The 17,776-nt window shown below is 40.1% G+C and overlaps 1 protein-coding gene across 14 annotated transcripts in view; it reads right to left on the bottom strand.

Moving 5' to 3' along the window:
- Positions 1 to 17,776, bottom strand: part of LOC125881225 (sulfotransferase 2B1-like) — a 99,173-nt gene that overhangs the window by 53,876 nt on the left and 27,521 nt on the right. Inside the window, exons 7-11 of one of the 14 annotated variants that reach the window (XM_049564294.1) lie at positions 17,241 to 17,367; positions 16,997 to 17,091; positions 16,756 to 16,815; positions 5,123 to 5,243; positions 4,674 to 4,874 (exon numbers count right to left, since the gene is read on the bottom strand). The exons of 1 other annotated variant lie outside the window; for it this stretch is intronic. In XM_049564294.1, the coding sequence (XP_049420251.1) occupies positions 4,765 to 4,874; positions 5,123 to 5,243; positions 16,756 to 16,815; positions 16,997 to 17,091; positions 17,241 to 17,367 (513 nt within the window). In that variant the 3' untranslated portion in view covers positions 4,674 to 4,764. Of the gene's footprint in view, positions 1 to 4,673; positions 4,875 to 5,122; positions 5,304 to 5,484; positions 5,580 to 5,729; positions 5,857 to 16,202; positions 16,392 to 16,634; positions 16,816 to 16,996; positions 17,092 to 17,240; positions 17,368 to 17,776 lie in introns of those variants that run through there. 12 more of the 14 variants (XM_049564296.1, XM_049564295.1, XM_049564298.1 and 9 more) reach the window with 12 other exon arrangements.

The raw sequence follows: 17,776 nt of genomic DNA, 5'->3' as shown, positions 1-17,776 counted from the left end.
GATTTATTGCTAAGGAGCATTGTTACAATAAAGAAATCATCTACCAAATACAAATTTCCTGACTTTTTGTGCTTAGTTTATATTCCTCCAGCATGTTCTGGGTCTGCCCCAGGGCCTCCTACCTGTGGGATGTGTCCAGAACACCTCTAACAGAGAGGACCCAGGAGGCATCCTGATCAGTTGCCCAAACCACCTGAACTGGCCCCTTTGGGCACGAAGGAGCAGTGGCTCTACCCATGAGAGTAAATCAGAAGCTAAAGAAACAAATGAATAAATATTAAATAAACAAATTAATCTGGATCAGTGCTGGTATTTTAGCAACAACTTTGTGTGTGATGTTAATGTTTGGGGCCAAGTGGAAAAGGGGACGCAGGGGATTAGTTAATGGTTGAAGAACACACTCTGCACAGCTATGAAGTAACACAGATGAGTGTTTGAAATATAAAATTCCGCTTTTTTTTTTGTTATACTGTCAAGTTTCAATTCAGAGGAGGACCCAAATGCAGACCAACAGACAGTTTGAGTCTTTGACAAAAGGCGAGCTTTAATGTAGCTGGTTGAAAACATCCAGTAAAGGTAGGCAACTCAAAATCCAAATGAAAGCAGAACAGAAACCAAATGGAAAATCAACCAGGAAAAACATGATGAACAGGGATGAATGCAGGATAAATGCAGGATCAACACAGGAACACCCACAGAATGCACCCTGGGGGAACATATACGACCTGAACCCAGAATGAACAAAAGGAATAACGCAGGGATGAATGCAGGAACAACCACAGAATGCACGCACGAGGAACACAGATAAGCTGAACCCAGGATGAACAACAGACAAACTGACAAAGAACAAAGGAAAACGCAAAGATATATATACACAGAAAACTAATCACAAGAACGGGACACAGGTGGAGTAGGTGAACATGGGCAAAAGGAGGGAAACAGAGATTGGCTGACAACAAGGGTGGAGCAAACAAGACTAATACAGAACAGGTGTGAAGGGAAGACTCTGGGAACAGGGAAGGATTAACGAGACAGGTGTGACAGAAAACAGGTGAGAAAACACACAAAGACGAAAAGTAAAACCAGACACGACACATGAGGAGAGAATCTACAAAATAAAACAGGAAGCAGATTAAACATTAATGAATAACACAAAACAAGGAACACAAACAGAAAACTCCTAAACAAAGTCCATAGATAGCAGAAAATGAACAAACCCAGGATCATGACATATACATTGCTATAAACCACTTAAATGTTGTTTGTACTACTGAAAGAAGTTGTTACATGTTTTCATAACCTTTTTCTTAAAATGTTCTGATTTTATTCTCCAGAATGAGAAAATAATAGGGTTTCCCCACCTACCAAGTCCCTAGGGTGACCAGACGTTCCGCATTGCGCGGGACTGCACAGCATTTCTGCCTATTCACGCAAATTGAGACCATGTCCCGCATGATTGGTTGTCACCCGCGGTTGCATTCCCCCCCCGCCAATGAGAAGAAGCTGCATGCAGCGGCCAGTCCACGTGGGCTCTGTGCGTTTAATGGTGCATTCGTTTTGTACTCGGAGGTCGGAAATTCCCAGTTCCCAGTCGGAAGTTTAAACTTGAACGCACTCTGAGATCGGATTTCCAACTCAGAAACTCGGAGCGACCGCATCAACCCCGACTTACGAATTCAAGATGGCTGCCGGTCACATACATAGTGAGAAAACACTCTGCTAAAGTACTGTTTATAGCAATTGTCAACTAGAATGCAAAAACTGTTGTCAAGTCGGAGGTGACGTCATTCCCACTTCCGACTTCCGACCTTCGAGTACAAAACGAACGCACCAAAAGTGCTAGAGCCCGCCCCTCCCGCCCCATCTACTTCAACCTGCGGTGAAGTCGGACAGTTTCCTGACAGTTTCCAGCAGCCCAGTCCGTACAGGAAGTCACAGACAAACTCGCATCCTGTCTGGAATGATGTCAATTGATTAAAAAAGTGATCAGACCCATATATCAGTTTGTTTTCAGTCTCCAGTTGTTTTAATTATGATAGATTAATTTATTAAAATGCTTTACTGGTGATCTGTAGTTTATGTTCATGGTTTAACCTCCATTTTACATGAATTCTTCTGTAAATCAGCATCATATCAGTTTGACCTGTCCCCGCAACTACACAGGCTGAATAAACTGTTGGTTAATATTTTCAGGAAGAAAAAAAAACAAGACAACAGCTTTCATTAAAGGTCAGTCAGATACAGTAAGGGCTTCACATCTGTAGGCTACAGATGTTATTTTAAGAATCCTCACATCCCACTGATCACAAGTCTCTGTGTTGCTAAATCTTACTTCAATAACTGAAACAGTCCAGTGTTAATATACAGTAGACTTTGTATAGTTTATGATGAATGTATTTAGTCTCTGATGACTAATCTTTGCGCTGGGGGCGGGTGTCCCACATTGTCCCTCACAAACCTACTCCTTGTCCCACACTTGGTTTATTGGGATCTGGTCACCCTACCAGTCCCACTGTAAGCTCTGTTTGTTTGCTTTTTAATGACCTGATTCTTATCTTTTATGTCATGAAACAGACATGTTTGTAGAATAAATTTGGCTCTTGTCATTGCACAGTGAACAGTCATGAAAGGAATTCTGCTCATGCTGGCGTTTGAGATATTAGGTTTCTTCTGGTAAACCACAAAAGAGGGTGAGAAAACTATAGCTGGTTCTTTGTCTTTACACAAAATATTATACATATATATACCAAATACATGAACCAAATGCTTCTCCTTATGGTATGTTCACTTTGATGTAATGTAGTGTAATGTACTGATTTACTGAAGTGTTTATACTGTACCTTTAAGTTGACTTTTAAAAGATACGTGTTGAAGCAATGTACTCTGTGCAACTGACAAATCACACACTGTGTTATTATTTCATGTATTCTTATGACACACATACACTCACTGAGCACTTAAGCATTGTGGTAGAGAAGTACCTAGGATTCACTGTGCATCATTTCTAAAAATAGCATGAGGATGGGCTCAGAAACACTGGTCGAAAGTTAGGGGAATTCCAGCTTGTCCTGATGTGACCCTAGAGGAGGCGGGCTTAGACTGCCCAGAAAAACATTACACGGTGGAATTGGCTCCAAGGCAGAAAAGGAGAGAGGGGATACTATTATGTACGAGTGCAAGTAAAGAGGCAGCCATCAGGGGGAGACGGGAGAAATGTGACACCGTTATGTTTCAGCTCTAAGGGGGAAGGATTAAAGAAAAAGTGGGAACTCAGCAGAAATGTGACACCGTTACGATCAGCGCCAAGTGGGAAGGATTAAGAAAAAGATGACTCAGCAGGAATCTTCACAATAAAAGCGAGTGCACAAACAAAGAAATTGCAGTCCTGCTCCGGAGCTTGACTCATTAAGTTGTGATGTGTTTGTTGCCTGCGAGCACATTAGACTCAGTTGCATCTGATTCTGTGTGTCTCCAGTGAGTATTTGAGTTTTGATATCTAATAGAAAACAACGAAAGCCCGTTCAAGAAGAAAGGAATGAGGTCGCGAGCTTTCTGGCCAGGTTCCAGACCTTTAAATTTATGTTTCTATAGTAACCAGGCAAAAGACAATGAAGGAGAGGAGATAGTAACAGGTGAAAGCAGAGGGGATGTTAGGTTAGTAAGAAAGGACCAACATAAAGCTTCAGATGTTTCTCATATACTCTGTAGTCATTAGCTAATCACAATAAGGTCATTTAGTAAGGTAGGTTTTCACTTGAATAACCCTTGGTGTAAAGTACAATAAACATTTCCATAATTTCTGTTAGTGTTTCCTTGCAGACATATTGTCCAGTCAAGACAGACCTCAGACATCCTGGAGATTCATGCCGGCAGATGTGATGAGAGGTAAATAAATCTAGCTTGTCTTTGGAACAGGTATCTTGTCAGTTCTTGAGTGCATTTCACCATTTACCAGACTTTTTTCTGTTAAACACAATGAAGTTGGAATAATGACTGTGCAAGGAACACATGAATGCACCACTGGCCTGGGTTAGTCCGATTTAACAGAAGCTGCTATTTATCATTAGTATTTATTATGTTTATTACTGTACAGCTTTGTTTCTTTTGTTTTTTGCTATTAAGAAGCAATGTCAAGCCTCGTGTAAACTGTTGTGACATTTCTGATTGACCAACATTGTTTTGGGGTTTGTTTGTTTTTTGGATTTTACAGTTGGCCAATTTATGTCCTGGAGGACAGGAGCTACTATTTATTATAAGTATTGAACGTGATAATGAGTAATAACAGAAGAAATAAAATATAAATAAATACATATATAAATATAGGACAAATGCTATTTTAACAATAATTCTGATGTATCTCACCTTGTACATGATCATATAGTATTAGCTGGAGTGCAATGACATAATTTAATCATTTCAGGCCAAGCCACACCCCTTTGCCCTTTAAGCTGTCAACTTGGACAGGCTGTGTCCCAATAGACTTTGATGTAAATTTCATTTCAATCTGTGTTATGGCTATGTTGTTGACCATGTGGAGGATGAAGTGACTTCAGGGACTGTTAAAAATTGCCAGGACAATTTGTGATAAATCATTGTTGGTAAATTCATTTGTGATGAATATAAGATTGTTATGTTCACACCACAAAACAATAAAACACTTAAGAACATAGAAGTACATCAGAATCAACTGCATCTTTATTACAAGTTTCTGTGCATCGTTGTATGGTGAAATGACTTCCAGTAAGTATTTCCATTCACTTCTTTTTACTCCCATGCAAATTTATACTGGACATCTTTCATTTTGTCTTTGTAAACAGCATCAAAGTACTCTGCTTCTGCCACTGTTAGTTGGTTTTTCCAGTCTCCAACAATCCCTGAAATGTAACGTGCAAAACAAGGAATCGGATTACATTTGGAAGAAAGATTAATGAAACAGTGTTTTTTTATATTTATGATTCTGCTCAATAGAGATACAGTATGTAATCTGCTATACTGTATACAATGTGTGAGCAGTAGTATTGTATAAGTAGACATCTCCCTGTACATATTAGACTGTACAGATTGCATCTAATAACAGTGGAATTTAACATTTATCTTACATGTATTATTTATTGGAACTCACCTTTCCTGAGAAATTCAGACTTTGTCTGGTCCATCTGTTCACGAGGAACAGTGTTGTAGTTTGACATGTTGTTCTTCTTCATGTTCTTGAACAAACATCGGTCTGCTATCTTCTCTATCACCTCAGCGTCCAGAGATTTCTGCAAGAACTGAGCGATTCTGGCCACAGAATCCTTCAGGTCCTGCCCCACAGAGAACACACATCATCTCATACTCCTGCAACAATTCTCACTGTATGACTTTGTCATTTCTGTTTGTCCTGTACTTTGGTTTATGACCAAATACATGTATAACAAATGAGTTTTCCATCAACCTCAGCTGTACTTTGTGTTTAGTTTTGAAGAGTATTGTGTAATATTTCACCATTATCATTTCTTCGTAGGAGATGTACATGATGTGCTCTTTATCGTCAGCATTCAGCCAGCTCTTCACATGATCAAACCATGAGCCGTACACAACTAGAGGAAAAAGATCAGAAACACTCCATTATCATGAGCAAAATATAACTTTGAGTATTCAGGTCTGTGAACAGCAATGCACATTTTAAATCTTATCACTATCGTATTGCCAATTATAAAATATTGTATCAAAATAAAATTGAGATCAACCTTTTCCATCAAGGAACTTGTGAAGGTAGTCGCTCTGTGAGCCTGGGTTGACCCAGTAGGAGGCCATCTCAGAATAATAAAACAGCGATGTAAAAGCATCTTTGGGGTTTCTCATCACATTGATGACCTGAAATGATGTTATGACACATTCATTATTTACTTGACATGACATCAAAGGAAAAATGTACCAATCAAAAGAATAATGATAGGGGGCCCTAGTGAGCAGCGCATGGAGTAGATGTGCGTTCTGATGCTCCTCTGTGCTAAACTCTAAACCTAATATATTGATGGTTTCACACCTAATTTTGCCTCCCTCCGGAATATCCTTGACATAAGAGTGACTCAACTGGTTATGCAACAAAATGCAGAGGAAGTCGCTTAAAATGCCTTGATCATTTTCAGCATCTACTAATGCTAACAGTGCTAGCCGCGACCCGCCCGACCATATGGAGGATATGGAGGACCTGTCGCTAATCTGGAAGAAAGTCTGTCAGTGTCTGCCATGAAGGTGCACAGAAGGACAGGTGCCCCGGGTGCGCACAGCCACCTCTCTGCAGAGAAAGAAATCTGGCACATCTGTTGTTGGCACCGGAGCTGCTGGTACAATCCAAACTGTCAAGACCAAGCTGGTGAGTGTTTTTGCTTCCAAGTTCTCACCTGATCTGTATGTGGAAGCTCTCTCTGACTATCTTAGTGAAAAACTTGGCTGTGTGGTTTCCTGTAACCGGATCGGTAATGACAACGGCAGATATAGTTCGTTTAAAGTTTCTGCCGAGTGTAATGAGGTTGGAGAAATGTACAATCTGGTGTAGTATCTGACGTGCCACATGTTATGTGATGGCCTGGGTCTTTCATGATCAGTTAGGGGCCCAGGTCAAGTATAGATAAGCTAGGTGAAAGGTTGGATTCCATCTAGATTGTCTTTCTGTCACCTTTCACATTTTGTCTCAAAGTTCACAAAAACAACCGAACTCTATATAGGCAGAGTACTTGGAGCTGTTTTTCAGAGCAGTTCATATTGGCTTTGAACACTCTCTCAGGCAATCTAGATGCTTGATTTGATACTGTACTTCTTGTAATAAACCTTTTCTATATACAAGCAAGATGGTGTCAGCGGAGTCTCCTTCATCACCTTCACATCATCGCTATTTAATAAACAACACTGGAGCTCTGGCCAGACGGGGCATTTGTCCGGCACTGTTATGAGCCGCGCCAGGCTGGTGCTATCAGGGCTAACACTGTCATCGCTGCTGAGATGAGAAGTGTGTCAGCTGGTGCAGGGAGCACCAACTAGATTCCCCATATGACTGGACCACTTCAGGTTTTTTTCCTACAGCTGTCGAGGTCTGCATCTGGGCCAGGGCGCAGGACACAGGCCTCGCCCCTTGTTTGTTGACTATCTCCTGGAAAACTGTGACATAGGCTACTGTGCTTGCAAGAAACGTTTTTGGCTGAGCAAGACTTGGCATATTAAACACTCTCAATGTCAGTTTTCATGGTGCTGGTGAATCTACGACTGATCTCAGCTCAGGAATAATCAGGTAGGATACCTGGGGGTGTGGCCATCCTGTGGAACAAGAGGCTTGATTTATTTATGTGGTTAGGTTTGATGTAGACTGGTGTATTGGTGTACAGTTCAGTCACAATGGCAGGGAGTTCATTATCCTTAATGTGTATACACCATAATACAGTGCATCACAAGATGGTATTGATGTTCCAATTTCTAAAACCGTCCTTTTGAATGCTATTCAAACCTTCCCCTCTGGAAAAGCAGCCGGCCCAGATGGCTTTGGCTGTGAATTCTACAAGGCACACAAGGCAAGGCATTGCATTATTTTGATATTGCTTTGGAACCACTTGGGATATGTATCAGGGCTCACCCAGGGATTCACAGTGTGAAGTTTGGTCATGTTGAAAGCCTGCTTAATTTATACGCTGATGATTTACTGATCTGTTTATTGGACCCAGTAGTCTCTGAGAGAGTTCATGTCTTTGAAGAATAAGTTGTGTCCCATATTCTTGAAATCTTTGCCATTTAAATTAGTCACTACCCACCTTAACTATCTTGGACTTAAGATTCTTAGAAATCTCCAAATTTGTTACTCAGATTGAAGTTTTTGGATATGATGGACAAGCTAAGAGCTAATATTAGGAAGTGGAAGTTGCTAAGGCTATTAAAATGGTTGAACGTCCAAGGCTCTTACATCTTATTCAAAACCTCCCTATTTATCTACCCATGTGTTTTTTTAAATGACTGTATTCTGTCATCCTTTCATTTGTCTGGGCAAATAAACCCCCTCACATTTGTAAAGCCCACTGACAGAAGAATGTAAACAGGGGTGGTCTCGGCCTCCCTGTATTTAGACACTATGACAGGGCTGAAAATTCAAGGGCTCTCACTTTCTGGCCATGGGGCTCCCCTGGAGATGATTGATCTGCTGCTTCCCCACTCTGGTTAAAAATTGAATCCATGTCAGTTTCAGAAACTTCAGCATTGCTTATTTCCCAAAACACAGCCTTACTATAAATTATTTGACCATAACTTCATATTCATAAACTTTCTAAAGATACTGAATCAGATAAAAAAATTCCTTGGACTGCCAAACATCTCAGTTAACACCCCGATAGCACACAATCACGTGTTTAAACCAGGATTGATGGATGGGGTGTTTTTAGACTGGTGATAGAGGGGTTGCGTTGTATTGGAGATTTTTACATAGATAACAACTTTGCCTCTTTCCCTCAGCTCCAGACTAAATATCACCTTCCTCAATCACATTTTTACTGATACGCACAGGTCAGGCATTTCTTAAGGGACTATGTTTCTGGATTTCCACTGATACCACAGAACCATGACTTTTAGGATATACTCTTCTCACAGCCAAATTCGAAACATTTTATCTCTCGCTTTGTCACCGCTTTTGAAACACCAGCATGTAGCAGTCATGTCAAGGATGTGTGGGCAGAAGAATTGGATGTTCTGCTGTCAGATGAACTATGGGAGGAAGGCTTGGCCAGGGTACAGAACTGCTCTATTAACTCTAGATATCGATTTGTGTGATTCTGTCTTAGGCTGCATTACTCCAAAACTAAACTCGGTAAAATTTTTGAATCAGTGTCTCCCATGTGCGATAGATGTGGCATTGCTGAAGGCTCACTCTCACACCTGTTCTGGCAGAGTCTGGTACTCTGCAATTTTTGGTGTGACACATTTAATTGGCTCTCTAAACAATTAAGAATAAATATTCAACCAGGCTGCAATCTGGCAATATTTGGCTCTTCAGACAGGACAACAGCCCTTCCTCCCCAATATAAGCAGGCTCTCAAAACAGGCATGGTTGCAGCCAAAACATTAATACTATTAAACTGGAAGTCTCCAATACCCCCTTGTTTAAGAGGTGGCTCAATGAAATGGTTTCTATTGCTAGGATGGAACAGATTTGCTTTAGCAAACAAAATTCACAAAACTATTATCAGAAGATGTGGAAGCTGTTTTTGGCTGATGAGACCTAAATGTCCATCTTGTGAGCCATGCTGCTATGTTGTATCTTTTTTTTCTCTGTGTGAAAATTCTGCCTCATCCTGATCTGACTGATGTTCTGATATCCCTCCTCCCATGTTTCTTTTTTTGTTTGTTTGTTTGTTTGTTTGTTTGTTTTCTTTCTGTTTCTTGCACCCCTGATAATACTGCCGACTGGAAATTTTCAGACTGTATTTGGTTGCTCCATGGATCCTCTGTCCTTTTTGGTTTTTCATGCAACAATGTCAGGTGCTGTATGTCTATTGTGCGTGTATTCTTTGTGTTATGATAGAGTTAAAATAAAATTATTTAAAAAAAAAAAAAGAATAATGATAATGATTTATCACATAAACTACATGGTGGATTTACCCTTGGCTTCACTTCAAAGAAAGATGGAGGCATCATGTTGTACTGGACATGCGTAGTAAACATTCGGGGAGACGGTTTCTCCTGAAGGTTAAGGCTGCTGTTCCTATGGTGCTCCAGCCAGGGAACACGGTCATAGTTAGGAAGAGTCTCAACAGAAGCTGGATCTCCTCCACTCACGATCAGAGAGACAATCTCCTGCATCCAAGTCGTACCTGAAAGAAGAACAGCAGCAATGTTCTGAAAACTGTAGTTAGACACATATATTAAATAAATCTTTTCTTTCAGGAGTGGAGGGTGGCTGCAAGGTGAATGGAGAAGTGTCGGGGTTAGGGGGTTGGTGGGAGGGGGCCCATGTGTCTAATCTGTTCAGGTTCAGCCCAGCTTGTTCTGCATCATAACTAAAATCAGGTCCTCTCTGATCATGCCCAATGCAGAGGTCATAATTCATGCTTACATCCAGACTTGATTTTTTTATTGTCAGGTCTGGTGTGTGCTAGTGCTAAAAGTCTAATGCTGTGTCTCAAATCCAGTGTTGGGCAGTAACGCGTTACAGTAAAACCGTTAGTTTTGGCAGTAACTAATACTCTAACGTGTTTGTTTTTAAATTCAGTAACTCCGTTACCGTTACCAAACGATGCGTTACTCCGTTATTTTTGGCTAGGTTTTAAAACGGCGCCCAGCATGCAGTATTCCTTCACAAACTTCATTTTAGCCCTATACAATAACAGATAGTCAAGTCAGATAGAGGTATATGAACAATTCTTACCAGAGCATCTTAATGAAACACGTCTCTCACCATCTCTGAAGTCACTGTCGACCTGCTGGCCTCACCACAGTGCTGTACATTAAGCAGAAGCGCTTCTGTATATTTTTAGTCCCACTAACGTTATATCCAGTGACGTGATATCCATTGTTGTCCCGAGGAAGCTTTTGTGGACAGACAGTGTCTGCGGTGGGTGACAGACTCAACATCATCATGTAGCTCTTCAAATGTTCTCTTTAGCTCATTTTCCATATTTGTATCCAAGTATCGTAGTTGTAAAACGTTTAGCTGCCTGACACCGAGTGACTCCACTGTAGCAGACGATTGCATGTTTCCTATACCGTTCAATAGTTTTGTCAAGTTGTAGTCTAACAGTCCCTTGGTTAAACTCCATCCGCTGTCGCTTAGGTGATGTACTGTAGCTACGAGCCAATACAGTTAGGAAATGTTTTGGGCTGCAGGGCTGAGTTTCCCAAAACATGATCCTTCTTAGCAATGTTGTCTTCTTTGTGGCTTAGAAAAACGACACTGCAAAAAAGAAAAGCACCTAGCGCCCTCTACTGTTCCCACTCAGTCATCTACAGCCAGGACGTACTCAGAGTATAGATGACACTAGTGCGCATGCGTCAAGGTCATGGTGTGATGGAGCACCAAGACGAGAGTCAAAGTTTTTTGGGGGGGGGGGTAACTAAACAGTTACTTTTCTCAGTAACGCATTACTTTTTGGTTTAAGTAACTGAGTTACTAACTGAGTTACTTTTTAATGAAGTAACTAGTAATGGTAACTAGTTATTATTTTTTAGTAACAGCACAACACTGCTCCGATACTTCTGTATTCATACTTACTATTTTGAGTAAACAGGTGTGGTCACACTGAGAGGTATGGCAAGATGCAATGCACTATGAGTACCTGTATGGTCCACTCATACAGTCAAAATGTTGAGTGTGGAACAGTGGACACTTCCCAGCCTCACCATGTTGCCTATGTAAATAAAGGGGCTGGACCACAAACATTTCAAATAGGTGAAATGTCGACCGGGTACTGGGATGAACACTGAAGGATTGTACAGATATACATATGTACAGTATTTTTCACAACCACTATACTGGCGTCAGGTAGAAGCCATCAGTTTGTTGATTAGGTCAATTCTGTGATAAATGAAAATGCAAATGCTAATGTTAGCTTGCTAGCAAGATAAGAACGGCACATTTTATTGTCAGGCATTGACATTACGTAATTTGTGGCTTAAAGATTCGGTGTGTATACGATTTAGGGGGATATATTGGCAGAAATAGAATATAATAAGTTTGTTTTCTTTAGTGTATAATCATGTGAAAATAAGAACAGTTGTGTCTTTCTTACCATAGAACGAGCTGTTTATAGAGACATATGGAGGGGGGTTGTCGTTTATGGATATCACCATGTTGCACAACCATGTTTCTACAGTAGCCCAAAATGGACAAACCAAACACTGGCTCCAGATAAGGCCATTCACATTTTTGTGTCAACCTCTGTACTTACAAGCCCAACTGCAATGAGCAGTTTTGGTTTGTAATTTGGAACTGTTTTATTCAGTGTTTTTACCAGTTTAAATCACTGGGTCTGTTTGTTTTGGACAGGAAATGCCTCGGCTCCTACTAAAAACCTTCTGAACATCTAGATCTTCAGTTGTCGGAGAAAAAAGATGAGCACACATTGACAGGTAATGGACGAGCCGCCCTCATCGACAAGTGAAACCACGTAGGAGATACACAGTTTTGTATTGCGAAACTGCTTTATTCAGTTTACCAGTTTAAATCCCTGGTTCAATTTGTTTTGGAAAGGAGGAGACCTCTGTAGATAATATGGCTCATGGTAAAAACCTCCTGAACATCTAAATCATAGCTTTTTTTGGGCGAGCCACCCATTTCTGAGAGGCCAAACAGCGCCAGAGATAAAGTGATTTGTAACATGAAACTGCTTTTGTCAGGTCCCATACAGTTGTTTAGTTTGTTTGGTTTTTGACTTCCTGTTTTATTTTGTTTGGATTCCCTCACTTCCTGTTTGTGTTCATTCTAGGTGTCTTGACTCCCTTTGTGTGTGATTGTCCATTGTCTTCACCTGTGCCTCATTATCTCCTCCCCTCATGTGTATAAATGCCTGTCTCCCCCAGTGTGTCTTTGTCAGATTGTCTGCATCATTGGTGAGTAGCTTTCCGGCAGTTTCCTCGTGTAGGTTTCCTCGTGTTCCGACCATGTTTTTTCCCTTGAGACCAGTTTAACCTAAGCGTTCTGTACCGTAGCCTTATCCCACCATTTCATGGTTTTTGACTCTGGCCTGTTTTTTGGACTACCCTTTCTGCCTTGTGTTTTTTGTACGTCTGCCTGAACTGACTGTCTTTTGTGTACCGACCCTGGACTGTTGAATAAACTGCCTCACTACACCTGTCTGTCTCTGGTCTGCTCTGTGGGTCCCAGTTTTGTCTGTCTGAACCTGACAACTTTATTCTGTGTTTTTACCAGTTTTGTTTTTTTTAATTGAGTATGCTTCACAATGAACCCTTCACAAGATGGAATTAACACAGTAGATCTTAAATATCCAAAGAGCACCTGTATGCGACCCTGTAGTGCCTCGACTTATTTGTGTTTAGGTTACAATTGTGGTGACAGTTTGCACCATGAGTTAAGTCATATACACAGTTAGTGTCTAACATAAAGTTGTGCTAAGGTGAAATAAAGAGCATTTCCCAGTTCAAAATTGCCTTATATTAGTCTCGCAATTGAGAAACCTCGGGTTGTATAATAAAGGTTTTAAAATGTGTATTCAATGTTTTTATCATATGACATAGAATTATAAATGCTCAAACAACAAAAAAAGTTATGTTAAACTGACATAAAATGTCTCAAACAATGGTCATGTGACAAATTTATTTTGTGTCTGGTGTACTTTTAAATTCCTGTATTGTACTAAACTAAAAGTATTGAGCACAAGCTGTCTCCAAAAAACTTTGAGTTGAGTGAGCGAATTTATGGTGTGGAAGATAAAAAAAAAAAAAAAAAAAAAAAGAACTTCAAGAGATCTAATTTCTACTCTTTATTTCCTCTGGGATTAACAATGCATTCACCTCATATCATGACATGCCACTCTCCCCTACATTATATTACATCAGCTGCTTTAAACAGTTAATGTAGGGGATTCTGGCCCTGGTTTTACTTGGTATCAACACCAAGTTTTGTGGTAATGACCATTCCTAACTTACTTTTACAAGCTTCTGTTTTTATTTGCACAAGTTTCAGCAAATGTAACAGCACCATCCCACTAAGTCATACTACACTCAAAGCTAGTCTGAGAATAAGATTCAACAATAGTCTACATTAGACTGAGAAAATGTGAGTACTTTTCAAATTTCTTCAAGATATAGAAAATAATAAATGCATGATGATGCAAACACTAGTCAAGCAAGAACAACTGCTTACCTGACTTGGGATACGTTGCAATGATGATATCATCTGGCCGAAAAGAAAACTCCTCAAAGTATTTGAAGTTTTGAGTGTTCACCAGTGAATGGAAATAGATCCCTTTGTAAACTGTGTATAAATCTGCCTCAGTCATGGCTCAGAGTTAAAATGAGTAGATGCCAGTAGTGTCGGCCAGGAATGGGCAGTGTTCTTGTTACTCAACTGACCGAACCTGTATGACTGCTAAAACTAGTAAATAGGTGATAGCGGAGAGGATATTAGGACAAAAACATAGGATAACTAAATGTAGCCCGTCTAGTTTTTCTGGTGCACACCCACAGAATTCTTTCTTTGATGTGTATGGTGATAAAGATGATTTATCTTTGTTTGTTTTTTTGTCATGCAACAAACGTGAGCCCAACCCTCATGGGTTTTAAGACACCATTACCATGACAATGCAGTGAGCAATCCGAAGTACATGTAATTTTGCGGTTCAGTCCTCGAACAAAATACTCTGCTTTCTATCCCACACCAGGCAAAGAAATTCAGTCACAAAAAAGGTTCCCCCACTGCAAAAAAATTCAAATTTTTCGTGACCATCCAATCAAAAGAAATCAACATAAATAAGGATAATTTTACTGAAGTGTACATCCCTTACATCTTCATATTCCGGACAGTAAAACAAGAAATGAACCTCATTGTCAACTTCACCTAAATTACACAACAAACAAATTCTGTCATGTTCTGGTGTGGCCTTCAGCCTTCAGATCTCTGAGGCTAATGTTAACATTTCTGAGCACAGCTGTGCACACAGGGATCTTTGTGTTTTGATAAGATTATACTCATCTGTTTTTTATGAAACAATAAATTCATAGTTATGGTTTATACTATATGTCAAAAGACCATTTTTCTCTGAACATGAGTAGCATTTTACTCCTACTCTCCATAATATCACAGATCAACTTGTTCTGGAAAATAAATGATGAACTGTTCAAAGAAAAAAATGATTTCAACTCATTAACCCAGGGATGACAGTGGGAGATGTCCGAATTAAATATCTTTTTAGTGAATCTCTGATCCAACATCTTTACAAGTCTTTTTCAAAAGCTGAGACATTTGACTTTTTCTGACATTTTGAGGTTCCCATCCCATATCCAAAACTGAAATTAAAGGGATAATTCACCCAAAAATGAAAATTCAGCCATTATCTACTCACCCATATGCCGACGGAGGCTCAAGTGAAGTTTTAGACTCCTCACATCCCTTGCGGAGATCGGCAGGGGGAGCGGCTAGCACACCTAATGGCTGACGGCACTCCAACAACAACTTTTTATGTCGGGGCTTCGGGACACTTGGATCACTACGGATGGGCATGTTTGAGATATTTTGTGGTTTCAATTTTGTGTTCTTGGACGTTAGTCTGGGGCGCCGTCAGCCATTAGGTGTGCTAGCCGCTCCCCCCCGCCGATCTCCGCAAGGGATGTGAGGACTCTAAAACTTCACCTGAGCCTCTGTCGACATATGGGTGAGTAGATAATGGCTGAATTTTCATTTTTGGGTGCACTATCCCTTTAATTTCTTGACTCCCAGGAAGAACTGAATCGCTCTATAATGTGCTGTGTCACAACAACACATGTTCTTGGAAACCCCAAACACCAGAAACATTGTCAGACAGAGGACACACACGTGAATGATAGATTTGTGTATAAGTCTGGGATCCTAGATTGCCACATTGTTTGACTTTGCTCAGTATAGATCCCTGCACTCTACACACTGACCAAGCTACAACACTGACAGCTTCTTAAAATGACACGTGCGTGGCCTGACACGTCCAGTGTCAGGCCAAGATATTTGTGCTGGTCAGTTTATGACAGCACTAATGAACCAAAATCAAGAACATCCAAACTTCTCTCCATTGATTTTCTTCTGAAATGTGCTTTGCGTTTTTTTTTTTTTTGGTTTGTCAGATTGTCTTTCTTTTCAGCAAGCATAAACTACGTAATCCACATAAAAGAATATGCCCACAGTATAGGACCAATGCTATTTTAACAATAATTCTGATGTATCTCACCTTGTACATGATCATATAGTATTGGTTGGAGTGCAATGACATAATCTAATCATTTCAGGCCAAGCCACACCCCTTTGCCCTTTAAGCTGTCAACTTGGACAGGCTGTGTCCCAATAGACTTTGATGTAAATTTCATTTCAATCTGTGTTATGGCTATGTTGTTGACCATGTGGAGGATGAAGTGACTTTGAAGACTATTAAAAATTGCCAGGACAATTTGTCATAATACATTTCTGGTAAATTCATTTGTGACTGATATGAGATCATTATGTTCACACCACAAAACAATAAACATAGAAGTACATCAGAATCAACTGCATCTTTATTACAAGTTTCTGTGCATCGTTGTATGGTGAAATGACTTCCAGTAAGTATTTCCATTCACTTCTTTTTACTCCCATGCAAATTTATACTGGACATCTTTCATTTTGTCTTTGTAAACAGCATCAAAGTACTCTGCTTCTGCCACTGTTAGTTGGTTTTTCCAGTCTCCAACAATCCCTGAAATGTAACGTGCAAAACAAGGAATCGGATTACATTTGGAAGAAAGATTAATGAAACAGTGTTTTTTTATATTTATGGTTCTGTTCAATAGAGATACAGTATGTAATCTGCTATACTGTATACAATGTGTGAGCAGTAGTATTGTATAAGTAGACATCTCCCTGTACATATTAGACTGTACAGACTGCATCTAATAACAGTGGAATTTAACATTTATCTTACATGTTTATTGGAACTCACCTTTCCTGAGAAAATCAAACTTTGTCTGGTCCATCAGTTCACGAGGAACAGATTTGTAGTTTGACATGTTGTTCTTCTTCATGTTCTTGAACAAACATCGATCTGCTATCTTCTCTATCACCTCAGCGTCCAGAGATTTCTGCAAGAACTGAGCGATTCTGGCCACAGAGTCCTTCAGGTCCTGCCCCACAGAGAACACACATCATCTCATACTCCTGCAACAATTCTCACTGTATGACTTTGTCATTTCTGTTTGTCCTGTACTTTGGTTTATGACCAAATACATGTATAACAAATGAGTTTTCCATCAACCTCAGCTGTACTTTGTGTTTAGTTTTGAAGAGTATTGTGTAATATTTCACCATTATCATTTCTTCGTAGGAGATGTACATGATGTGCTCTTTATCTTCAGCATTCAACCAGCTCTTCACATGATCAAACCATGAGCCGTACACAACTAGAGGAAAAAGATCAGAACACTCCATTATCATGAGCAAAATATAACTTTGAGTATTCAGGTCTGTGAACAGCAATGCACATTTTAAATCTTATCACTATCGTATTGCCAATTATAAAATATTGTATCAAAATAAAATTGAGATCAACCTTTTCCATCAAGGAACTTGTGAAGGTAGTCGCTCTGTGAGCCTGGGTTGACCCAGTGGGAGGCCATCTCAGAATAATAAAACAGCGATGTAAAAGCATCTTTGGGGTTTCTCATCACATTGATGACCTGAAATGATGTTATGACACATTCATTATTAACTTGACATGACATCAAAGGAAAAATGTACCAATCAAAAGAATAATGATAGGGGGCCCTAGTGAGCAGCGCATGGAGTAGATGTGCGTTCTGATGCTCCTCTGTGCTAAACTCTAAACCTAATATATTGATGGTCTCACACCTAATGTTGCCTCCCTCCGGAATATCCTTGACATAAGAGTGACTCGACCGGTTAAGTTTACGCAACAAAATGCAGAGGAAGTCGCTTAAAATGCCTCGATCATTTTCAGCATCTGCTAATGCTAACAGTGCTAGCCGCGACCCGCCCGACCATATGGAGGATATGGAGGACCTGCCGCTAATCTGGAAGAAAGTCTGTCAGTGTCTCCCATAAAGGTGCACAGAAGGACAGGTGCCC

This window comes from Epinephelus fuscoguttatus, linkage group LG20 (genome assembly GCF_011397635.1).
Source record: "Epinephelus fuscoguttatus linkage group LG20, E.fuscoguttatus.final_Chr_v1".
Classification (NCBI taxonomy): domain Eukaryota; kingdom Metazoa; phylum Chordata; class Actinopteri; order Perciformes; family Serranidae; genus Epinephelus; species Epinephelus fuscoguttatus.
Note: the sequence above shows the minus strand (reverse complement) of the source record. Positions and strands in the feature narration are given on the sequence as shown.